Consider the following 26,392-nt stretch of genomic DNA (forward strand, 5'->3'; position numbering starts at 1 on the left):
AGGGCACTCCCTAATCATTTAATGCCTTTTTAACGACCACATTTATTTACTGGGAAGAATGGAAATCTCCCCACTTAGATCACAGTAGAAAAAAATCTGCAAATGAAGTGCTGTCTGGAAGGGTGTTACAGGGGATTGCCTGAAGTAAGTGAATGAGAAGTGCCTCAGAAATTGTCAGGAGCCCAATCTGTTCAAAGCAACATGGGTGACAGATAGACGCTAAACAGCTCATGGATACACCCAGCTAGCTCAGTACTCCCTACCTAAGCACATCAGTTCTGCCTCAGTGATTTGGCACGTCCCTTCCCAGGCTGTCCTGGAAACAAGAGCAGAACGGGCATCAGAATGGCACAGGTTATCCACTAAGCCAACATGCCTGGACTGGATGAATTTCACAAATCAAAAAGATTTTGGTGGAAGTAGATTCAGAGAAGCAACGTCCTGTACCCCCTCTGGTTCAGAACAATGCTTTTAGGAAAAAATCTATTTGGGGTGCTCGGCTAGCTTAAGATTTTCCTGGCGATAATGACTCACTGAGATTATGACTTTTTGCTTTAGGCTAAGGCTGCCTCGGCAACCTTTTAAAATTCCAATTTATGCCCGTATTGATTCTGATTTCGAAACGATCACTTCTTAGCCCCTGTTCCTTGCACGGGCTGGGTACCAAGCTGCTCTTCCCTGTTCCTCCCTTTCTCCCTGTGCACACAAGTCGATCTCCCCAGGATGAGCCATAACACTAGGCAGATTGCAGCAGTTGCACTCTGACACTGATGATGGCTCCAAGCAGACATAGTCCCACCGAGGCCAGACTTATAGCCACAGCTTATACCCCCCACTTCCTGGTTCACCAGGCTAAGCCCTCTCCTACAGCAACATCTTCCAAAGATGCCAAATCCTTGCAGCGAAGCAGCAGCGAGTAGCAGCTCTCCAGGCAAAGGATCAAGCAGTGAGCGACTGCTCCCCAGATTCCAAGTGTAATCTTTAGAGTCACAATGACTCATGCTGGATGTCTAATGCTTAGCTCCAAGACTCCACACCCTGTTGTGTCTAATACATCATAGCCTCTTACCACAGTGGGGCAGGGAACAGCTTACAGCCAACAGACAGTATTCAGTAGGATGCACACACCTCATCATAAGAGGCATCAGAGCTAAATAATTATCTTCAAGTTGCATCAGACAGAATAGCCTTACCTTTTCTGGCCGTATAAAAGCCCCCTCCTGCAATGCCTGCTTCATACACAAGTAGGGCAGATACCTCTCAACATCAGCTATCTACAGAGACACTGCTATCATGATACACATGCAGTAAGGGAAAGAAGTACCACTCAGGTGCCTGAAGCAAAAGAGCAAACAGAGGGAGCAAAAACTGTCCTATGCCTCCTTGAAGACTGTTATATATGTGCATGCAAACAACAAAATTAAGAAAAAAAAGCAAACAAATTAAGCCTTTTTTTTTTTGTATCCATCTTTCTAATAAAAATTTTGTCAGTAGGATTATACCCTTAAAAAATCCTGATGACTGTGTCTATCTGTGTACGCACACACATTTTGCTCAATAAAAATATTGGAAGTTGGTGCCAGGGACTACAAGTCAGCTAAACTCAATTCTCACATCTTTACTGTTACCACTTCCTGTGTAATTCCATTTTAAATAAGAATCCTTCAGGAAAAAACAAAGGTAGATTTAAAGATAATAAACTGCTTTACTGCAAAACCTTTTCTTCAGCTTGAAACCTGAAATGAAAACCTGCACTTCAACCTTCTAGCTATGCCTCAGAAATGATTTCTAAGGAAAATGCACAACATAAATGCTTCTCCAGGTAAGCAAGTCGGATCCCTCAGATCCCCTCGATCGATACATGTCTCAGCTACAAGTAGCCTCTCTTCCTTTATGCAGAGTCCTTATTTGGACTGCTCACTGAAAAAAATGTCATAGTAAAGAGACATGCAGAGAACAAGAAAAATACAAGGAAAGTGTTTCTCTATTAGGAGTTGATCACATAGTTAATTTTTATAATGCTAAAAGCAAACTGCTCTCAGTTATGTATCTACCTAGAAGTCAATCACCTTTCCTGGAAAAGCCCACACAGCAAACATCACAACAGCAAGCTAAAAATCTACATGAAATCATGCACTCAGGTAACCCTGCAAACAAAAGATGCCAGGAGAACGCAGCAAACATTTTCTTCATTTGGTGTTATTAAAGTTATTATTTCAGCACAGATGAAAAAAATAAATCTTTTTGTCAATAAAAGCAAAAATACTGGAGCATTACCCAGCTGCCTACATAACTTATCTGCAAAAACAAATACACACAGATTTTGCTGCTGTCTGGTTCTGCATTAGATATTCCATATCCCCATGCAAAGCATATGCTTCATGTTTAAAGGGTTAAGCAATTTCTCGCTTAGTCGGCTTCAGTGAATGTAAAATGCACGATAATAACATACACTGTATATTGAACCAAAAATGTGTACAGCATAATAAAACCCCTGTGCTAACCGACTGGAAGTATGAATAGATCCATTCCCACTGCTTCTTAATTCAAAATAAACCCTTTACTGAAATTTAAAGCAAAACAGACAACACTAAATACACCAAAAATATGACTTACCCTTTCGGAGACACTTGCTTTTCTTAAGGTACTTGGCAGTAAAAAACGGCATGGCTGCAACACTGAGGTTTCAGCCAAAGCTGACCTTTTATTACCAAGTGCTAAGAGCAGAATGACTGGACCAAAACGAGAAAGCAAATTATTATACCAGACCTTTAAAATGTTCAATGATGAGCAAGGGGAATTCAGAGTGGGATAAAGTATGTCAAGTTGCACGGTGGGGATTGCAGTTATCTTTCTGCTCATTAGCACTGCTGTTCGAGTTATTTAAAGTGTGCTCGGGGGAAATGAGGACAATTTCCATGACAATATGTGCAATATCATATAAGGAGGAAGCATTATTTTCAGGCAGAACTTCTGCATTACTCAGCTGCTACAGAAACCAACAATACATTGAGAAGGGAAAAAACCCATCAGTTTTGGATAACATAAAAACTTGCTTCTATTAACTAATTCTTGTCCAGAATGAAAAATGAATTGCTATAAAACTCTCATCTCTCATGTCATGTTAGTGGGCTATCCCCCGATTTTGTCCTTACACACCGGAAGCCTTGCTAAGCAGTTAAATCATCAGGAGGTTTTCAGTCCAGGTAGTAATCCCACTACTCTATGCCTCAGTATCCCTGCCTTTCAAAGTGGGGGGGGGGGGGGAGGGGGAGGGTGACAGTGCTGTCATGTTTGCATTTGTAAAAATGTTTGAGGTGTTTGGGCAGAGGGTAATTAGAGACAAACGAGTGTTTAACCTCTCTGCTTTGCATTTTATCATTACGGCTGATTATTTTCTCTCACGGTGCCATACTGCTTTGAAAGACCAAAGACCACCAAAATATCTCCTGCTTTTATTCAACTGGGATGATCCAATCTGGAAATTCAGCCTCGTTTCTTCTGCTGCCTTCCTGGAGAACTTAAAGCAGCTTGATGCTGACTTCATATCCTTTCTAATTGCATTAAGTTGGGGCAGGACACTTAAAGGCACTGACATTTACCCATGCCAGTACTTCTCCCGGTCATCCATCTAAATTTCACTCAACTGCAGCTACTGCCTGGCACAGTTTCTCAGTGCCTCAAGTCAGCTTGGGTGTAACGACCAGAAGATGAGACTCACTCTCTTAAAAGCCCAGGAACTTATCATGGAAAATTATGTAAAAGCGGAAGATCTGAATTTCCTTGAGTGTCTCAGCTCTTGGCTTTTACTGCTCCCAGTCTTTGGGATACTATCAAGTCATCACAGCACTAAGGTGCAAGAAAACCAGTTGCCTGATGGAGACAACATTTATAACCTCTTGTATGACTGGATTTGAAGTCAACCTTCTAGATTAGCAAAGGAAATAATCTGAACGGAACTAGTATTATTAGTATAATATATAACAATTCATAACTCAATAATTAAAACTGTAGAAACTAAGGCCGCACTGCACTACACAGCTAGTGGAGGGCTTTCTCTTGAATTGCTTGTTGTCAGTGCACTAATATTTCATTTAGCAAAGCCAAGTTTCCTCTATACTGAAGGAAAATTCATTCAGTAAGCAATCTCAAAAACTTTATCGTAGCTCAGCATTCATAAATCCTGCAATGCTAGATACATGTCACTTACTGCATCATCTGTACCACCATACCAAACCAAGCTCCCTTGCCACATCAGTTATGGGTGACTGCCCCCTGTGTACCACTGCAAGCTAGGGCTGGACCCTAGGATCGATCTTGGGTGGGGAGGGCAACCCAGCTACGGTCCTGCCCTGGGAGGTAGCACAACACCTTCTGCTTCAGAAACTGCAGTAGTCTTTCTCATATTAATGTGTATGCATCTACAGGAGGCAGCCCTGCTAGGGCATAGGGTTTGGTCCAGATGGTCTCCAGCGTTTCCTTCCAACCTTAAGTACTCTGAGATTCCGCATCCATTTCATCCAAGGTAAGATAATATTTAGCTGGAACACATTTCCCCTCCAAAGACTAGAAGAAGCCGTGATGTGTAAATAGGGAGGGAATTGGTTTACTGAACTTAATCTACATTATATTTAATCTGGAAATAATGTCTGATCCTAATATCTTATGTCATTGAAAAAAAATACAACTCAAAATTTGCTTTCTTATCTGACACAATCATGTCATTCAATTTTTTCCATGGAAACATCTAGGGGGACTTTCTGCTACTACTCATTCTATCCAAAAGACCCAAACCAAAGATTTATACTAGAATCTAGTTATTCTGAAGGAGAAACTCAGTGTTATCCTCATAGAATTCATCCCTCACCCACTCGCCACTTCCCTCCACTGTCATTGTTTGGTACATGGGAAAGGACATAAAGCCAAAAGAGCCCACAGAACGTCCCCTTTCTCCTTCAGCTTCCCCTTTGCCAGCCAGCATGTTCCTCAGACACTGACAGGCTGAAGACTTTGCTTAAGTAAACGTGCCTTCTTGCTTGCAGTAAATTACAAAAAAAAAAAAAAAAAAGAAAACCCAGTAAAACCACAGCACCCCAAGGGAATTCTCTTCTCTGCCAGGGTCAAATTTAGACTAATGCAGTAATCCCTTCCAGCTGCACAGAAAACTGGCCATTTAATGACCTTGCACAAAATCCTACTGCTTTCAGCTCCAGTACCTCTATGTTCTGCCTCATTTCCAACCCTGTCCTTGGAGCTAAAAGCAGAGGTTGCTCTCCTTGCAATTTCCAGAGAGAACTTTGGACTTAAACGAACATTTCTCTCTCTAATCCAGGGCAACGAAGTACAAACTCTATTCCACTACCCACCTCCTGTTAACACAGACTACTTGGAGAGACTCTAGGACCTTGCATCTTCACAATGAGGGAACTGTTCAGTCTTCTCCCTCTGGTATTTTTCTGTTGCCCTGGCACAACTTTCCCTAATGAGCAACCGGAAAAGAGAGATCAGATGAGAATTTATACCCAGACAAAAATCTGCAGACATCAAGAACAGACTGAACTGGATCCAAACCCTTAAATGCATCATTCACCCAGCCTTCAGTCTGCTTCCTATAGTAACACTTTCAGAAAGGACTAGATACAACTGGGACTACAAGAAATCTAACTATTTTTCTGCCACACGTCAACACTCCAAAAACACAAACTGACACTGATGGCAGAGTGCACGGAGCACGCAATCTTTGCTGTTTAGCAATGGGCCAGCCAGAGCAGAGAAAAGCACCTAGGACCCTTAACACTGTATTTTCTGTAACAAGTTTCAGTTTTAGGTTTCAAACTGCCTTACTTCAGAAAGTCATCATCATTTCCCCCATTCTGCAAGATGGGAATCAGAAAGAGATTGTGCTCTTCTGTACTATCGAGAGATAAAAAGGGAATAAGATAAAGGGACATTCTTCTGGATGTACGTAAGTGTCTGACACATAGGGTTTTTGGTTCCCTTTCTCGCTTCTGTGGTCTCTGAAGATGTCACCCACCTGAGTGATACAGTAGAGTGACACACAACAGGCACAAAACCTGAGGCTTTCTGTTAAAGCAGGTAGTTGTGGCCACATGTTGGAATTTTTATCCAAGTTACAGTCTTGGGGGACTTTCTGCTGTTATTTCCAACTTGGGTAAAGTTAGCATGAAACTCAAAGGGAGCAAAGCAGCAATACTCTGTCTTACTGTTATAACTCGTCATACATTTACGTGGTAAGATCACATGGCACTCACATCCCTTAAATGCAGGAGACACTGGTGACTAGCGGGACAGCAGGAGAAGCTAAGGATGCAGCAGATGCCCTTCAACACTCAGCACCATAGTGGCAGGCAATGGAGAAGCAGCTTCCTCTTCAGCCTCCAAGACCAAGCCTGGGGCTGGAAGGGGCCAGGGCTCTGAGGCCCAACATGGCGCTTGCCAGAAGATGGCATGGTCCTCACTGGGCAAAAGCTGCCACGCTCTGTGAGTCCCGAAGCAGGAGAGATACCAGCTGACTGCTGTTAGGCAGGCTGGGCTGATCCTTTGTATCACCTGCTTTTGTTTTATCAGATGGAAAAAGTAAGCTCTCAAGGTGCCCATTTATGAAGATTTCTCCTTGCCTGTACAGCCTCCAAATGAAGAGGGAGAAATTTCTATTGATGATGAGGCTGATAAAAGCTGCCTTTTCTCCTTTCAGCAGCTTAAAATGCAGCCTGCCCTAATACAAGTAGGGTCATTTTAGTCTATGACCACATACATAAATTGTATCTATAGAACAAAGGAATTTCAGGTCAATTAAAAAGATCCTGTGGCTACAATATTCTCCTGGGAAGATGCCATTTCCATATGCTTATTACAACCACATAAATCCCACCCCCTCACTTGCCTTGAGCAAACAATTGTCCTTAAAAGCAAGCAAAATAATTATTTTTCCAACATACTTGTCATCATTAATTACGGCCAGATAGCCAAGTAAAAGCTCATGCCTGGGCTTTTAAATGCTTGTAGCTAGTTAGTTAGCATGGTTGCATGTAACATTACTGCTTTTTTGCAGTGTTAACATTAACATACTATGCCTTCATTAAATCAAGGCACTCACTGATGAGCTAAGGCTGATTCATTTGCAAAACACTAAAGACCTTTCATGTTTATCTGTCTCACAGCAGAACAGGTTTTAAGGGCTGCACAGTTTATGCCTGCAATATGGGCATATTCAAGCAGCGCTGGCTGTGTTTCTGAAGTCACGTTCAAGCAAATGTGTTTCAACAAAGAAAGGATTTACAAAACGTAAAAGCTGGAATATGCAGGAATTTACCAAAAATCCACTAACTTACAGGCATGTCATTGCCCCCTGGCCACTTTTGCAAAATTCTGTGGCTGTACTCTGTAAATATCTGATATTAATTTCTATAAATAAATAAAAATTAACTTAAACTATGGCCTGGCTCTGTACTTCTCATTGAACCAAGTCTCCCACTGAAGCTGATGGGAATTTCCCTGCATAAAGACTACAGAATTTGGCTCACCTTTCCCTTCTGCTCTGGTTTAACAAGTGAGGGGGAAAAGCGACAGACACTATTTATCTTGTATGCTCTTTTCTCTGTTCTGCTTATGTGGGCTTCTTAAGTTGAGCGATGCATTGAACAGCCACTTGATACAGAAGATTATGATACCATATGAAGTCTAGTGAAAGTCTCCAGAAAGCATTTTCAATCTTAATTCATTTTTAAATGGCATGCCTTCAAAATAACAGTGACTTATGTTTGCCAACCAGCTCACACAGAATTTGGTCTCTGAATCATTGCCACCCCAGGCTTCCACCAATTTCAGTTCAGCTGACCAAATCATGAGACTGGCTTCCAACCATCAGGATTTTTTCATTATTATTTATCTTTAGTTTCTGAACCTTTATAGATCCTACTTGGTAGTTTTATTTCAAATCCATAATCAGTAAAAAAAATATATCTTGTTTTCTATTAAGTAAAGCTACAAGTTTTACATAGTTACAGTATTCAGAATTAGGATTTTTTAAAGGAAAACACACAGAGAGATATATATAAACCCAGGCCTAAACATTTCTGCCATCTGACCAAGTAGTCTCTTTTTAACCTTTATAAAGTCAAATCTCAAAGTAGGTGGATTCACATTTTCTCAATAGGCCAGACCCAAGATTTTGTGTGAGGCTCCCTTGTAAACATGCTAAAAAAATCCTTGCTCTCCCTCCTCACTCAGCATCAGTCCAGCCCGTATCTCAGCCACAACACACAGCCACCGAGCTGCTCCATCTCCCTTTGATGCTACAACTTTTAAGGCCAAGTTGCATCTTTCTCTGAAGTGCAGTAATCTGTATTCCTATGTGATTGTTCCTATGATGTTTGAGAGAAATATGCTCAAAACGGCGGGGGGGGGGAAGGAGATAACAAGCAGCTCAATAGTTACCTGTGTCCTTACACCACTACTGCACTTAGTATGGGACCCCACAACTTGTTTGCCATGGAAAATTTATAGATAACATCTCTTGTTATATTTTGCTTAAGTCACTTCAGGAGTGACATAAATGAAATTATGTACCTAAAACAAAACGAGGACAAAAATGTAACTATGGCACTAAATATGAAATCTACAGTGCTTAGTTAGAAGATACTGATAGAGTAATACACTTTTACTGGTGGAACTGAGTACAAAGCACGCTTCTAGTGACACAGGGTAAAAGAGGACAGGATAAATCACTGTAAATGTGCCAGCATTAGGAGGAGAGGGAAGGAGCCTTTGCTTATAGCTTCAGCACAGGTGCAATTCAACTCCTAGTCCTCCTTGCCCAAGAAGTCTAGCACTGATATCTCCACTCTCTGCCCCAAACAGGATAATGAAAATAAAGACATGGATATGAGAGCCAAATAAATGACTGCATGTGCAACATAAGCTAGTAGCACAGGTTCTGTGCGAGCATCTCCCATCCTAGAGCTCCACAGCCACAATCACCCAAGAATAAGCATCCAGCATCATGCAGTCTCTCCCTGCATCATCCAGCAGTGCTGGTTACCATGAGTCAAACACAGCCTTGCCCCATGTGTGCCATCAAGAGGATGATAGCCAGGGGCAGCAGTTAAGAGAAAAGCGCTTTTTCTCCCTGAAGTGAGCTCTTATTTTCATCCCCATTACACAATTGCTGCTGCACAGTCCCTCAAGCATACATAATGTAGCAAAGTGATCCCAACCTCACCATGATAACCACCTCAGGCTTTTAGAGGCAAGGAAAAATTGGAATAAATGGTAAAATGCAAATCAACCACATACTGAATTTCAAAGCTGCCTTTAATTACAATCTCTTCCTGTTTCCTCGGGTGTTTTGAGCACTGCTCTAAGCAAGCCACACTGGTAAACAGAGTCCTGATCACCTTGTTACGCTCATTCAAGTACCTCCTGTCTGCCTTGGCAACTTACTAGCTTCAGGAAGCTGAAATCAAGGCTACAGCCCAGCTCAGGCATCAAGGTACTAATACCTTCAGTGTTTGCATTTCCACACCCCTCCACTGGGCAGGAGGCTAAGACAGAACTTCTCCCTTCCAAATAAAAGCATGAGGAAAAAAACACTGAAGGTTTCCATCGTAAGCCAAAGACAATGGTTACATCATTGTTTGTCTGTGACCTTCCCACCTTTAGCCTCAAGTCTAGGCCAAGATCACTTCTGTTCTGATGATTCTTCCTCAAAGCAATGACTTAACAGATAGCTTTCTGCTTTCCCTTTCTTCTACCCAAGCTGAAAGCAGGAGAACACCCTGTCTTCAGAGCAGACAATTACAATAGTGATTGTCCCAACTAGAACACAGGCTGATTCAGTCAAATTAAAGTTGCCTTTACTGCAAGGTACAGTAAGGGAAATACATACAGTCATGGTAGTGGGTCAGATTCTCAGTAGGTAGAAGGCAATCAGATCTTCTGATGCCAGCAAAGCCTAAATTACCCATAGCTGAGGATCTGGCCCCATTTCTTTCCTGTGCATAAACTATAGATGAAAGCTTAAGACCCATTACATGAGCTCCAGAAATACATATAAACCAGGAGGATTCCAAGGGACGATGCAGAGATAGCAGCACAGACTGAAGAAGTGCTCTAGCATGCCTACAGCTTAGATTAACAAAGCCGAAGATGTACTGTCACAACTTAGCCCACAGACCACACTAAGCAAAATTTTCACATGAGGACAGATAACTGATACCTAGCTACTGGCAGAGCTGCTGCTAAGGCAGCTCTGTGGACTAGAGATCACAAAAAGGTATTGTAACGTATAGTCAGTTTCAGGCTCTGCTACACGGAGTCATCTCCACAATAAAACAGAGCCAGAAGAAATTAAAATGAAAGTTCTGCAACTGCAGAAGAAAAAAAAAGAAAGGAAAAGATGAAAGGCATTCAAAGAGGTATTTCAAGGAGACTGGAAGTGTTTCTTAATTCAGTGCAAATGAGTTAGACCAAAATTAAAGCCACTTAAATTATGAAATTTTGCATACATTTTTTTCTGCTGATGTATGTGTTTCTCTCTAAAAACTGATGTACAGCAAAATAAAAGTTAAACAAAAGTAATAAGTACAAAACTAAATGAAAAAACATTTTGTTTAGAAGTCAGCAAACTGTCTAGGGATGACCCAAAAGGATTTTTTTTTGTTGTTGCTTTTCTGGAAAATAATTTCAGCTTCTCTAATTTTCCCAAGGAAGCCTAAACCAATATCTTTTCCCAGATTTCCTCCCCGCAGGTCATTATTTTCCTAAACAAAAACATGTAGATAAGGAAAAGAAAGAAAAAGAATTTTGCTTTTCTAGGTGTTCTCTGGATGGAGCCTTTGGGAGCTCTCCTCTGCTTAGGCAAGTCTTTGCAGCTGACATTGTTAAAGGGGTTCAGACAGCTCCTTTCTCACTGGAGCTTGGGATGGAGAGCAGGAAATATTTCCAGTCTCTGTGCTCTGAAGTACTTTGATCCACCATGTACACAACAGCTCTATCTTCAACACCGCCAGCTTCACTGATAAGAACTGTTGACATCTTGGTCATTCTGCTAGTGTAGACAGGTCTATGTGTGTGACTGTACCATGACAAATGTCAAACTCCCTTTCAGAATGGAGGCAACTGCTCCCAAATGATTTTCCTACCTTCTTAATCTAGATTCTTTGCTTTGCTGTTGCTTCCCCATTCCTCCAGTACACAGCAAGGTTTCAGAGTACAGCATCAGGACATCTGCATCTTCAGTCCTGCTGTTCATGGCTCTGAGCCATAGCTGGCTATTTTTAGGAGCTCCAAATGTGCTGCTGCAACCAAGAAGTGCGAGAAAACTTCCTGGAGTCATCTTTTCTCCTCAGATCTTTTATGATACAGTAATCTAGAGGAACTGTAAGTAGTACATTAGCTGAGAATACTTCAAAGTTCTTCAAAGTTCCTATCTTGACACTGCACAGTGGCTGACAGTGCAAAACAAGCACCATGGTGCACTGTCATGGACACAATAGTCACTGCTCATGGACACGATGCCACTGCGTAAGCCACTTGCTCAGCTACAGATGTCATTGCTGAAACTGTCTTCAACACTGTTGCTAAAGGAGCAAGGAAAAAGGCTCTTAGAGCATCAAGCCTACGGCCAGTGGCCAATTCCCAGTCTGGGAATGCTGGGAGACATTGCTGATATTTGGCCCACTCCAGCATCCCGCCAAACAGAGCTAAGATAGCTGCTTGGCCTGTAGGACCTAGCACAATTCTGACATCATAGCTGGGCTCCCTGATTCTGCTGTATTTATCTGTGCACATAACAGGGGGTCTGCTGTTCTAAACCTTGTGCTAACTCTACCGTAAAGAAGAATTACGGGTTGGCAGTGCCTTTGAGCAGTGGGGTCAAGTTTACATTCCCAGCCAGTACGTTTCCAGCTAATTATAAACCTTAATGTTATCATAACCTGTTTTTTTTGTTTGTTTGTTTGGTTGGTTTCTGTTTTCATTTGTTGTTTTTTTTTTTTTAATAGGCAGGCAGAAAAGAAAGAGGAATAATCTGTGTAATTACTGGCACGAGCCAGACCCCTCATCCAAATAAAAAATGTAAGAAATGGGAAGATGACAAATTAATAGGAAGGTGGGAAACATTATAGATTTCAGCAGCAGCACTGGCTTACAAATAGCAAAGCATTTCAGTAAAACGGACTGGGTCACTGTGATGAGATTATAAAATAAGCAGAGGAGAAAACACAAAACAGCAGGGACAACATGCTCAGAGCTCATTTGAGTACCATATCCCATGGCTCCTGAATTTCTTATGCAGTAACTTAAATTGCCTGGAAAACAAACACTGCCAGAGGGACTCTAAACTATCAGAAGGACTCCTTGAAAAGGCACTATCTCACACAGCACACAGTGAGTTGGAAAAGCGATGTGCAGGAGTCAGGAGAGAACAGGAAGGTCCAACAGAGTACACCAGTTCTGCACTCTGCTGGAACATGGCTTTGTTTCCCTTGTCACAGCTTTCCTTACGCAAGATGGAGAAGATGACAGCCTCCTATTTCTATCTTGCTTAACGTGGCAGAGGTTCCACAGAAATTAATGCTGGCTCTGTAAGCAACCAAATCACTGAACAAGGCATGACTGAGCTAGATCAGGCACAGATACAACCACATTTCTGTCAAATTAGTGAGAACACACAATAGAGTTTACATCAGCCTTATGCCAGCTGCAGGAGGAAAGATAACCTAATTCTACATAAAATTACCATGATATAAGCAGGCCATATCTGAGTCAAAATAAAACTTGCTGTTTAAAGCCTTGAGGGGGTGGGGTGGTTTTTTGTTGCTGTTTTTTAGTTGGTTTGTTTTTGTTGTCATTGTGCGGTTTTTTTTTAATACAACTGAAACATCAAAATTAATTTATATCAGAAGAGTACTTGAATCAAATGGTTGCATCTTTGTTACTAGCAGCTCCAAAATCAAATTAAATTTTTGAAGCAGCCTCAGACTGTCAACTGTTCAGTGCACATTAAATCTCCTGTGACAAGCCACACAGTATGAGGCTTTAGTTGCAGCTGTGCTTCTGGTGTTGTACCTACATTTTTGTTTGCATTGAGGTCTACTTCATTTAGACACATCCAACATTTCTCTCTCCCTAGAGAATGCATCTTGTAATGTTTTATTTAGCATTCAGATAACATCTTTATAAAGATCAGTAAGTAGGAAAGTGCAATAGCATTTGAAGATAGTAAAAGTGCTGCAGACTACAGCAAAGTAGAGCAAAGAACCCTAGACTGGATACAAAGACAAAAATAGCCACCAGAGATACTGTCCATTAAAAACAGTATCTTATATTAAAACAATGCATACGTTATGGAAAAAATGAATCCTGGCAAATGTACAAGATGACAGAGAATGAATAATTAGGAAGGAATTTGTATGTGATAAAAGCACTAAAGAAAGCACCATTTGAGCTGCAAAATAAGAGACCTCACAGCATTTGCACCCTTCCAACACATTACTTTGCTCAGAGAACCTGCATATTGTCATAGTACTATATGCTGTTGAACACCTTCCCAAGGCCCAGTTGAACACCTTCCCAGCCTTATGGCAGGACACTTTCCCTGCTACACATCCGAATCAATTGATTTTATTAAAACTGTAAAAAAGTTTAATTTCTGTAAACAACAGATGTTGTAGTTTTCAGCCAAACTACCAGTTGACTGGGTCTGGAGATCCAAGATACTCTCCCTAGCTGGGGATATGGGCTGGAGAAAGAGCTACCAATGAAAGTCGAACAATGATGGACAGAACAGGAACACAGCACCCCTCCAACAGCCTTAATCCCTGCAGCAAACTCAACATATCACAACTTACAGTGAGCAATTCAATGCCCCACTACTCAACCTTACTGCCTCAGTGCTGTTTCCTGATAACCAGCAATAAGTTTATAAAAGCATACAAGGAAAAGAAGACAGGCTTTTACAGCTGTTCTGTTACTGCATATATGCAGGCTATTATAAGCAGTTGGGTAAGGCTATCTCAGGTTCCTGCAAGGTCTCTCCCATCTTCAGCAACTGGGGGTGCATTTTGGGCTTACACAAAATACAGTGCTATGTGAAAATAACAGAAGGATAACAATTCATTGTAGAATCCATATTTCTCCCAACTCCAACTACCCTCCTCTTTTCAAACGCCTCTCGCATTTCTCTTCAGCCCTCACTAGAAGCCATAACAGATTCTTGTCTCTGCAGCCTCTCCAGCTTCAAGTGGTGTAATTGGCAGAGAGCCAAGCGTATGCATTTCCTAATCAACTTTATTAAAACCCTTCATTACAACATGTACACACCACTTGCAAGTTCATGACAAAAAATGAACCTCTAGAGCTCAATTCTTACATTATTAACAAATCAATGTGGCACTATAAAAAAACATCTTAGTAAAAGCAAAATTCTCCCTTGGGTCACAGTTAGAAAGACTGGTCTTTACTTTGGTCTTGTATTCTAGCAGCTTTATTCCATCTACATACTTGATTGCTTGTGAGTAGATTCTGTTTTCACAGTATCATTGTACAGTAGGGAACTTGGCATAAATTGCTACTGATGCCTATGGTTTCAGTGAAAAATGATTTTTTCCTTCCCTGTCCCTCAAAATGTTCTTTTATAGTGTTTATCTCCAACCTTTCTTAGTTGCTTTTATGTCAAATTATATCAAATTTTATGTCAAATTAAGAGTCAGTCCCTTTCATCACCCCCACATTTATGTATTGAATACATGTCCATTTTTAACTCTGTAAGGAAATATGTCACATTTAAGAGTTATATTGATTGTTGTACTCCACTGACCCAGGAATGAGCGCTCCCTCTAAGAGACAAATGATCTCCTGAGAGGTAAGCTCCAGGCCAGTGCCAAGCCTGCTGTCTAGATGGACAATGGCTCTGTCTTTTCACGCACACAGGCCTTCAGCATTGCAGAAATTACTGAGGCAGTTAATATTTTCATCCAGAGAGCACCAAAACTGAATTCCTTCCTAACTTACATACAGCAGGAAGTCCCTGGATCTTCTCAAAAGCTATTTAAAATACATTTATTTGTTGAGAAGTAAATAGATTCTTTCACCCTAATGTCTCTTTCATACTCAGATGTTTTCAGGGTAGCTGGCAAACCTAACAAAACTTTTCATTCCCATAGGTGTGGCACTGCTGAATTGGCAACGACCTACATTACATGAGCAGCCCAGCACAGGAACTGTGGATAGCAAAAAGCAGCAAGGCTGCCTCTTCTAAGCAACATGGTTTGCTTTTGAAGCTTGCAATTCAGGGTGTTCAATAGCCCTCAGCAGGAAGCACGAACACAGAGCACACCGTAGATAGCCCACAGTGGATCAAAGGGGTCTCAGATCCTTCCATCTTTCTTGGATTATTCTGCCAATTTTATTTATACAGCCTCACCAGCAGCAGTCTAAACACAGCAGTAACAGACTTTCGGAATGATCATATCCACAGATACTTTCATTTGTGTACTGTAGCCAGCAGCTTTCAAGTATTTGCAGACATGGAGGATCACAGTAACAGACTCTAGATATACACCAAACTAGAGTATCAAATTTTTCCTCAGAATAATCCCATCCAACCCAAAAATAACTTTGGATCAGTAAGAAGACCCTATACCTTGAAATTTTTCTTTCAGGTGAAACAAAAAATACCCATGCAATTGCTGCCCAATCCAAGAGATATGGATAACATCATTCTAGAATGAAATTCGTCTCTTCTAATCATTTAGCACATTTCCCAAACCTGCAGCAGTACATTGAGAAACTTGTCTTTAAAATTTCTTCCCTTTAGCTTTTTATTTGCCAAAATCATGTGCATCAGACTTTAATGATAACTGTTCTCTTTTGAAGACAAGCTACACCTAGGCATTCTTTGTCAGAGCAAGAAATTCTAGCACTGACATTTTGCTCACCTTCAATACTCTGACCCCAACTCCTGTGCTCAAAGCAATACCAGCACTGAAAAGAACAGGAGTTACATGGGTAGTGCACTTCAAATTGAGATACAGAGAAGATCAGCTTGAGTCATCTCATTCACTAACCAGTCCTGGAAATACTGTTGCAAGCAAGTCTCTAAAAGCTCCTGAGTGATGTGAAGTATTAGGATTAAAACTTGTCAGGGAACTCTCTCTCCTGGAGACAACAATCTACCCCCTCTATTCACCCCTACTTCCTTGCTTCTATCTCATATGTCTCATGTTCCTCAGGCATTGAAAGTGGAGTGGGAATGGCTGAAAGAGAATGAAAAATAAACGAAGAGATCTCTATTAATAAACAGCTGAGGGGAATGTATGACACTGACCAGGTTAGATCCAGAAGAGTGAGAAAAGGCAGGCTGGGCCTGGCATGCCAACAAAGGCTTAACATTCTGAGAAAGAAACTTGGAATTAAATACACTTAAAAAATAAACCCAGCCATTTCTGAACCTCTCTAATGGCTGCAGTTGCAACACTGAATTTCCTCCCACAGCAATGCATCTGGCTTTCAGCCAAGTGTTTCCAAGTCAGTGATCTTTTTTCCCCTCCTCCCTAGCTGTCCATCATTTTTAAGCATTCCCACAGCTGTGATAGAAACAATAGCTACGAGGAAGCAGTGCTTGGGCACTCAGGGATTGCTTTCTCACATTTCCTTACAGCTGGAATTCCTCATACACTTTGGCACAATTCCCTGCCACCGTCTTGTCTGCTGGACTGCCCTTTGAATGGGTGCAGCTATCTGAACAGATCAGGACTATTTCTAATTGGGCAAATAATGGAGTTTCCCATAAGCTAACATGAAAACAGGCAGCTGTTTTTTAATGAAAAAACAGTAAGTCTATTTAGAGTTAAGGACCATAATTCAACAAGTAGCTTGCTACAGACAACGACAATTGTCGATGACAAGCTGTACTTCAACCACCTCAACACCATTTTCCTTATTCACATGCCCTCTAACTCACAAAACTAACTTGACTGAGAAGCTCACTTTGTAGCATTGCTGAGAACATCGTGACTTCCTGGAGGGGCAAGAAGAATAGCCAGTAGTCCTAGTTGTTCCTCACCAGTCCAGTTGTTAAGCAAAAGAATCACCCAAGGCTCCCAGTCTGTAGACAGCTCGCAACCTGCTGTCTGATTTAACATCAAAACACAACGCAACTTGGTGGTGCTCAACCCACTCATCCAGATGGGACATTACCTCTTTTAGAAGCCCTTACGCACTGTACCCTCTTTCAAATTCTTATCATGTAATTAGAGATCTATCACATAATAGAATATCACGTGTCACACAACAGTGATAGATATCTTACAATGGGATTTGGACATATCAATTCTGATGTAAGTATTCCATACACATTCCAGCACATCAATTATTGCGTCCTCACTGCATACACAGGAATTGTTCAAATTTTATTCACCCAAAAGATCTCCTCTTTCCCAAACTGAGAGAAAAAAAAAAAAAGCTGTGGAGCCTCTGGGTAGGAGCACAGCAGGGACAGGGCTACCAGAATAACTCTTCTAAACCTCGACCCACTTCCTTTCCACATCTAAAGAACCACCAACAAATAGGATAGTAGGAGAATGTTCTGGCCTGTGCAGTGTATGCTTGGCATCCCTGGATTAATCTTTTTGAAACCTCAGGCTGTCCTGTCAGTTTAAGAAAGCTGTAAATACAAGATAAAATGCTCTAAATTAGTATACTTGTCCAAACTGTGAATATTTTTACTTTGGCTAAAGAAAGATTTCTTTTCCCCCTCAGTTTTCAGGAAAGAGCTGAATTTAACTTGCTTATTTACATGCCACTACTTAATTTGCCCCACAGATTATGCCTCAAACTATGCCTTTCTAAGCTTAGTTTATGAACTCAGTGCTCAAGATGTGCCAAGGAATGGTTCATAACTCCACTGAAACAGCTGGCACTGATGCCACAGCTAAAATTCCAGCAATAACAGAGCTCCATTGTGCTGCATCAATTCAAATACAAAGCTGTAGTGGAAATATAACCACAGCAGTGACTAAAGGTGTTCACCAAGTCTGGGCCCCAAAGTGTTAGGTGCTGTCCAAACGTGCAACTGGCAGCCTACCATCTACTTCTTAGAGGTAACAACTGGCTGAGACAACAACTAAAAACAGTACTAGGAGGGAGCGGTAGCTAACAAGGACATGCATGGCATTTTTAGACCACAGGAAGAGATGGTCCACATCCTGCAGAGCTTATCACAAACAGACTAGAGAACGGGCAGGCAGGGAACTGCAAACAGACAAAGGGAGCAGTGTGTTCACAGTTGCACAATAGGTACCAAGAGAGCCAGCACTAGGAACCCATTCCTCCTTTCTTCATCATACACCCTCTCCTTCTTACAGCATCGACCCCTGCCATACAAACATACACATTCACAGCAGATCTACTCATTATTTTATAAACCACCTAACTCTGGTTTGCTAAGCAGCACATGCAATTACCTTCTGCAAATGCCTTTTGTGGACACTGCAAATTAAACACTATACTAAGGGGTTGGAAAGTGTTTCTACTAAACTTACGTATCAAAGAAAAAAAGAAATAAGTAACTACTTTGAGCCAAAACAACTCTGTGATTGAGACATATTATAATAGTACATCTGCAGCAAGAAATAAAGCAAAGCAGAAAGCAGCTTTAGGCTAGCTATTTTTTTTATTTTCATTTTCTAACTCAGAAGTGTTGATTCTTAGTGTTATCAATCAATCAGTACAGTGGTGAATTTTATAAAACAAATGAACCAGGAAATGCTACTGCTGAAGGCCAGCTAAAAAGCTGAACATGAGGTAAATCCAGAACTGATAGGAGAAAGAGCTTAGAAGGCAAAATCCCATTATGAAACACTTACAGCTCATCAATACTCACTTTTATAAAGATTTAACTAAATTGGCATAAAAACCAATGCAGTTAAATAGATGTAGCCCTTCAGCATAACTACACTCAGAGTACATTAAAAGTATATCAGCATTACTTGGTTGGATAGTGAATTAACAAAAATCAATATCCATTTAGTTAAAAGGGTTTGGTAATAGAGTGCCAACCCAACAGAAACAACACTGAGTTCTATTCATTGATGTAATTTTTTCCCTGGACTCCAAACCCTGACCCCAGCACTATGACTGACTTGCTGAATAAATTAATTTGTGGGTTTGATTCATAAAACCTTAATAGTGTATATCTGAAGCCGAGACAGAGTCACAGTTCATGGAAGAACCACTAGGCAGTACCAATCAAGGAAAGGTTTGACTAGACTTTTCCTATCTCTGGCATCTGTGCTTCCCCTCAAACATAAAGAAATAATAGTAGGAGTAGCTCAGCTCCAAAAATCTCCTTATCCCTTTGTAGGGCCTACAATGAAGATTTGAGCAGAACTGGCATAGCACAGTTACCTCCTTTTGGCATTCCTCATGTGCTCCCTCTGGTGGAAAAAAAAAAATCCTTCAATAACCCGTATACTTTAAATATATTCAACAATTTTATACATGGGTGGACATAAATTGCTGAATAAACACAGAAGAGAAAAAAACTTATGAAAAAAAGGAGACTCTCTACTACATCAGTTACATGGAGCACAGCTATATCACTCAAAAATCAATAACGTAGTCTTCATTTTTGCTCCCCATATTGTTGTATCAGTTTACATTTGGCAGGACTCTAGCATCTACTACCACAACAGTAAGCAAGGACAATGCTGCAGAGCCACAGAACAGGATCCCTGAACTGAATCTAACATCAGCATCCATAGGATTTTAAGAACCATGGCATGTCAATACCTGTAATGAGAAGGTTCTTTCGCAACACACATCTCAAATAAGCACGTCCTCCCAGTGGTTACATTACTCTTACTCTGTTTCCCCTATTTTGTATTAGCTACATACATCCATTGTTAAATGTCCTCAATTAGACATGTTCGTCATGCAAGTTAATTCAACACTCCCTCCAGAACTGGGATCAGGAAATAAGGGTATCAAAGCAGGGGACAGACATCTTTTTTTTGATTGCAACTTCAAACAGTCTTGGGATGGATGAGTCAAGTCAAAGAGAGAAAAAAAAAAAATGTATCCCTCAGCAACTAGGTACTGTCCAGTCTTTACTGTAACATATTTTACACTAGAGAAAAAAATGAAAACATTACTTCTAGTTACACATTTTTTTATTTTTTTTTTTACTGCAGAAGTTACATCATTCAAAGCCTTCATGCTAGGTGGGAAATTTTTATTCTAGAAACATGTATTATAACACTTGATTTCTTTAAAATGCATTTGAAATGAGTATGCTTTATTTACACTGGATTGTCTTCCCCTTCAATGAGGACCATTTAGCCAGAAGTAGAATTTTGACTTAAACATTAAAGATTCCTCAAAAGAAACAAACAAAGCAGACAAGAACCACATACCACAGGCATAACTGCTTCATGCTTTCCGTCCTTTATGTAATGTTTGTGCACTAATTATTCCAATAGTTGATACAGATGTCTCCCATAAGACTGGAATGTCATAGTAGTAGACCTTACGTTCTCTCACACTATGTAGGAAGGCTTCAGTACAAACACACAGCATAAGAACCATTTCAACACTGAACACTTTCATGACTGTCTGGACTTCCAATTTCTAACTGTAGACTGACATCAGAGATATCTAGGAAGATCTTAGCCCTACAGAAAGTTAAGGGCTGTCCTTTAGGACAAGAGCAGTCAAGCCTAGTGCAACTCTAGGAGAAGTACAGCTGCAACTCTCTCAACATTTTGAACAAGTGACACCAGAGAACTTGCAGGTGTCCTTTCAAATATGCATACAACTATTAGGTGAACAATCTGTTAAAAATAACAGCTGAAGACTAGTACAATTTTAAGCCAGTGCAAGAGGGGGACCTCAGTGCAAGTAGGAGTTTAACATCACAAGAACAGTCCTTGAGGGCAGCATCCTTCTTTCACTGTCGTATAAAGACTACTGAATGCGTCACTCCAGACTAACCTTCAGCATTGTTTTTTTTTTTTTTTTATCCTGTCATTAACTGAAGCAGTTTGATCTAAAGCTTGTACTCAGTTTGGGATGCCCAAGTCTCTACAATATGCAGCACACTTATACTTTACCAGGTGTCTTTTCTCCAACATACATTTTTGGCCTACCTTAGGCTAAAAGTCTTAATCTCTATAGAATAATGTATGAGGCGTAGAGTTAGCGCAGTATGATTAGGTTGCTGTTGGACTTAACGATCATCAAAGTATTTCCCAGCCTGAGCAATTTATGGTCCTATGATTTTAAGCGTTATAGGGCCTGCAGAAGCATTCCTCTATTTTCACTAGATTTGGGGGAAACAAACAAACAAACCACACCAAAACAAAACAAAAAAAACCCACAAAAACAACCCAGCCACAACAATAAAAAACACAACCAAACTACAAAACCATAGCCAAACACATTCCTTTCCAACTTTCTTTACAGACTGGAAGTTTCCTTGCCATCTGTCTCACTGTGCTAAGCACAGCAAGGCTGTGGGGGAAAACTATGGTCCTTGAGTAACACTCCCCCTGCACACTTGGAGTCTTTTTCACGAAGGTTCACTGGACTTGCATCAAATCTGAGAAGTCATCCCTTCAAGTGATGCACTCTGCATTGGCCCATAAATCCACTACCAGCTATCTAGTCGGATTGGTCAGAAGCAGGGAGGATGCACAAAGATATCTGTACATTAGGTTCATTCAGAATCGTTTGGTAAAACTAATGATTATGCTCCATTTACAAGTATTGCTAAAAAAATCTGCCTCCTAGAATGGCTTCTCATACCAAGAGCTTTGGATTGAAGTTCAATAATTTATGTCTTAGAGAAGGAGGCTTCTTCCTTCTATTAAAACCATCATAATTATAACACCATGATAGACTCCAGGTCTTTGAACTTTTTCAAGGCAAGAAGCAATTTAAGAACTAGGGTTTCAACAGCAAAGTTTTATCTCTTCATCATGGACACCAAAGAAAGAAAATCTTCACTGGAAGTTAGCAGCCTCAGCTCTCCGATAATGAAGCACTGCTGGGTGTGTCCAATTAATCGTGATAGCAACTATTTGCAAATACACAACCCAGCAGGTCTATTAGGATAACATCAATATAACAGCACACACATGACACTTTAGATCACCCAGATACCAATTAAGTAGTTCAAGAAATTATGAAGTAAGAGAAGGCCATACATTTTAAGTGGTCCAGTAGTCAAAGATAACAGAGCTCTATCCTAACAACAAAAGCAGAACAAAAAACATACTTCAAAAGGGAATAGATTTGGTGACAACTACAGCAGAAGAGCACAGATGAGAGACTGTATTCAGTCATCTCACTTTGGTCTTTTAATGTTTATTTTAGCTATTTCCAAAAGTTCTTATGGCTGCTGAATTCTGTATGGCAACCAAGACTAGCTTAGCACACACACCTCACATATCAAACCCGCACAAGTGGTAGTGATTATGAAACTCCCCGAGGAGCAGACTCTGATGGACACTTCAGTTGAAAGCTGTTATCTAGTCCATACTGATCACAATTAGTAATTTGGTTTTGGAACAGAATAACAGATCCGCCAGAAAACTACTGGGACTACTACTCAGAGCAGACTGTATACAACATGCTGCCCCTAGGCAAGGAAGTCAGAATGGGAAACCTATACAAAAAAACATAAACCTGACCAATTTCACATTAAGGGAGATTCTCCTTGCTATGATTATTTTTAAGTCAGATTACTAGGTCTCATAACCCTGACTTTGATGATGACCAAGACATTTATACACAGAGAATATTCACTATAGAACCAGTACTGAGCACTAGCCATGCCACAGCTGCAGGTGCACGCCTTCTATTAAATAACTCAAATATCAAAATCCCACTGTGGATCACACAGTGACTGCTAAGACTGGCACACCCACCTAAGCTGTCATCACACTACTATGTCTCCCTGGGAGTAAGCAGTAATAACCAGCAACTGCAACCTTAAGAATGGCTTTCGTTAACACTGACTGCGGATAAATCCCATCTATTGCACTACAAAATGACATGGGTTTAGGCCAGTAAACTCTACTTCCTGGGTCGATAAATATAGTATCTCATTGTCCTGTGGCTCACAAGGAAGACTAACAGCAGCAGAGGTTTTGTCAAGAAGCTGCATGCATAGATCATTCTGCGCTCTGCACAGCAGTAGTGCTCAGTTCTAACACTGCACTGATACAATTAGACTGCAAGTAGCTAAAAAGAAAGAGGTGGAGCAAAACCCACTGCACTTTAAGCCTCTAGATGTGTTTTCAACTAAATTACATACCTTATTCAGCTCACCTAGTGGCATTACTGTCATGGACTGCCACCTACCCTGGTGATATTAAATTACTGTTCAGAACCATGTTACACTTAAACCCAGAAAGTATTTTTACGCACAGTATGAAGGAAATTAAAATCTGGACAAAAGCACATTATTTCAGGAGGTTTTCACTTCAATGTAAAACTTTTTCAGTATTCCAGAACAAAAGAAAACCAAGACCCCTGGATCATTACTGCTATTTAAGAAGAAATATCTCAGTATATTTAATTTAATCAAAACTTATCCCATGTATTCATACTGTCAATGAGCAGTGTGTGCACCTTTTAATTCCCAAAGACAGCAAAGAGACTTGTTTAGATTAGTCTACAGAAGTTTTCACTGATTTCTCTATCCTTTAGGAGTTCTGCATTCCTTCCGCAACTGGGCAGACAGAAACAAATCTGCATTGTGATACAGCAAAACAAGGTTAAGACATTTACCAACACTGCATTTAAGCACACTGTAATAGCAGACTATACAATGTTGATCTATTCTGGAAGACAGGCATCTCAAGCTTTCTCCCACACTTTACTAAGAGCATGTCACACAACTTCCAATGTGTTACTTTTGTCTTGATTTTCAGAACTGCCATGCCCTCATACCTTGCATTGACTTCAGAAAGCATTTTGAACTGTCTCTGAAGGACAATTCCTTAACTTCTCAGTACCCTCCTCTGTGAAACAGGAACATGCAAGGTCTGCACTCCAGCTGTATCCTTTCTGAACACAGGCAAAAAAAAACCCAAACAAACAAACCAAAAACCCATGGAAATGTGCAGCAACATTTACTTCCTATTATGTTGCTCTGATTCAATGGAGAACTCAACAACTGCAGACAGTCTCTTCAAGTAATGCAGCTCTGGAAACTTGAGTCATTGTTCTAGCTGACCATGCCAGGAAACTCAACAATAATTTTAGAGCAATCACTGTGGCTAGTTTGCTACAAAATAGGTTTCTGCATTTGGGTGATGCTGAGTATTAATGAAGCTACCCCATTCCCACACTCGGCAGCTCACAAGTCATGCAGTAGTTGGTATTTAACTGCACTGACTCAAAATCAGACTTCTCTTTGAAGAAGCATTACCATTAATAAATTTGAGATACCATATTCCCTGTGTTTAATCTCAGTTGAACTCTCTCCTTCTACAGTCATGACTGAGGTATTTACATGGTCTGTGCCTCAATTTATCCTTCTGTAAGATACTAACATTACATTTACAGAAACAGAACTACTATCATTTAAATCCATCTGACAAAAGATGAGAAGAAAGTCTCCCACAGTTCCACACATGGACAAGCTGCATTTATGCAACAACATGTTAACATCATTCAGCGCACTCATCTGTGCAGGAGTAAATAGAAAACAGCAGTTTTACTAGCACTGTAGCTGAGGTGGCTTCAAAGATGAAAACTGCTCTTTCAAAAAAAAAAAAAAAAGATAATGGCTTCCCTGAGGAGCAAGTAGATGAATTGGCAGTGCAGTAAGCAGGAGCATGTGTTCCCCTTGTGTCACACAGTGGGAGAAAAAAATTTTGAGTCAGCAAACTAAAAAGGAAAAAAAAAGAAAAAACAAATAAAAGGATTAATTCCTAGTACTAGCAAGACTATCCAGACATTTGGTAGATATACTAAACTGACTTTTCCAGAATCAGAACCTAAGTGATATCTAGCTGCTAAAAAACAAGCTAAAACCTAATGTAGGAGTAGATTAGCTCCTACTTGCTGCTGCAGAGCCCTTTCACGTCAGAGACATCTGGTGTTAACCTCTGTCAGAGACAGAATACCAGACCCTGGGTCAGATTCAGTCTAGCAACTGTTACACTCAGAAAAAGAAAACAACAGGCTTAAATAATTTGATAATTAACGGCTCAGCAACAGTTCTGTCCAGGGAAAATGAAGTGATGGGGAAAACAAGCCTTGATCGTGCTTTGTTTTATCCATTGTCCGAGAAAGGCTACTGTCACAGAGATTCTTTTTCATGTATTATTTTCCTTCTGTTTTCCATAATTCATAAAGTAATGCTCAGAGCAGGATATGTGAAGAGGGTAATTCAGCTTCAAAATCATGCCCAGAAATGAGTGCACTTCATTATTTTTTTCAGCAGAAGCCAAGAACTTCTGAAGGTTTACTTGTATTCCTACATTCAAACATTTTATTGCTCCATTCTGTTTTTTTTTTTTTTAATAATTCAAGTTCCTCTTCCCTTGGTGCCTCTCTTTTATATTGAAGCGTGTCTCTACCATACACAGCATACAAACTTTTTGAGCAGGTGGCCAGGTTGCAAGAAGAAATCACCAGGTTGAGAAGCATCCAGCAGTAAGAGAGATTGACATGTGGTATTGTACAGAAACAAGGGCAGACTGACAGCCCCATCTTAAGCCCCTGTAAGAAGCAGCTAAGCAAGCTTCCAACACTGAGGAGACAGGTGGCAAAAATATCTGCTCTAAAAACAACACAGAGAGCTACAAGCAATGCAAGACTCCCAGAGTATGCTGAAAATTAATCCCTGGTCCAGGTATTGGACAGACCATCCTGGTGCTCACCATTGCGGATAAGATCATTGAAGAGGTTAAGATTGGAGGCAGTCTGGGATGCAGTGACCATGCACTGGTTGAGTATGTGATCTCAAGGAAGATGAGCCTTGAGTCAGAGGTGGAGTTAGGACCCTGAACTTCAGGAGAGCAAAATTCCAGCTGTTTAAGGAATGATGAGATCACCTGGGAAACAGTCCTTAGGGACACAGGAATGGAACAGAGCTGGCAGCTCTTTAAGGACACCTTTCTGGGAGCACAAGAGCTCTCCACTCCCCAGCATCAGAAACTAAGGAGAGGAAACAGAGAACTATCATGGCTGAGCAAGGACCAGTTGGTCAAACTGAGGTGATAAGAAAACAAAGCCAGTGGATGGGTGGCCTGGGAAGAATACAGGGATGCCATCTAGATATGCAGAGATGGGATCAGGAAAGCCAAAGTACAGGCAGAACTGAACTTGGCAAGGGAAGTGAAAGAAGAGATTCTTT

At 40.7% G+C, this 26,392-nt stretch overlaps 1 protein-coding gene across 10 annotated transcripts in view; it reads right to left on the bottom strand.

Annotated features, from left to right (window-relative positions):
* ARHGAP22 (Rho GTPase activating protein 22) overlaps positions 1 to 26,392 on the bottom strand; it is a 135,582-nt gene that overhangs the window by 58,961 nt on the left and 50,229 nt on the right. For 3 of the 10 annotated variants that reach the window (XM_040703164.2, XM_040703163.2, XM_015288437.4), the window contains exon 1: positions 2,617 to 2,858. The exons of the other annotated variants lie outside the window; for them this stretch is intronic. In XM_040703164.2, coding sequence (XP_040559098.1) covers positions 2,617 to 2,668 — 52 coding nt within the window. In that variant the 5' untranslated portion in view covers positions 2,669 to 2,858. Of the gene's footprint in view, positions 1 to 2,616; positions 2,859 to 26,392 lie in introns of those variants that run through there. 10 annotated transcript variants of the gene reach the window in all.

Source organism: Gallus gallus, chromosome 6, assembly GCF_016699485.2.
Source record: "Gallus gallus isolate bGalGal1 chromosome 6, bGalGal1.mat.broiler.GRCg7b, whole genome shotgun sequence".
In the NCBI taxonomy this organism is placed as follows: Eukaryota; Metazoa; Chordata; class Aves; order Galliformes; family Phasianidae; genus Gallus; species Gallus gallus.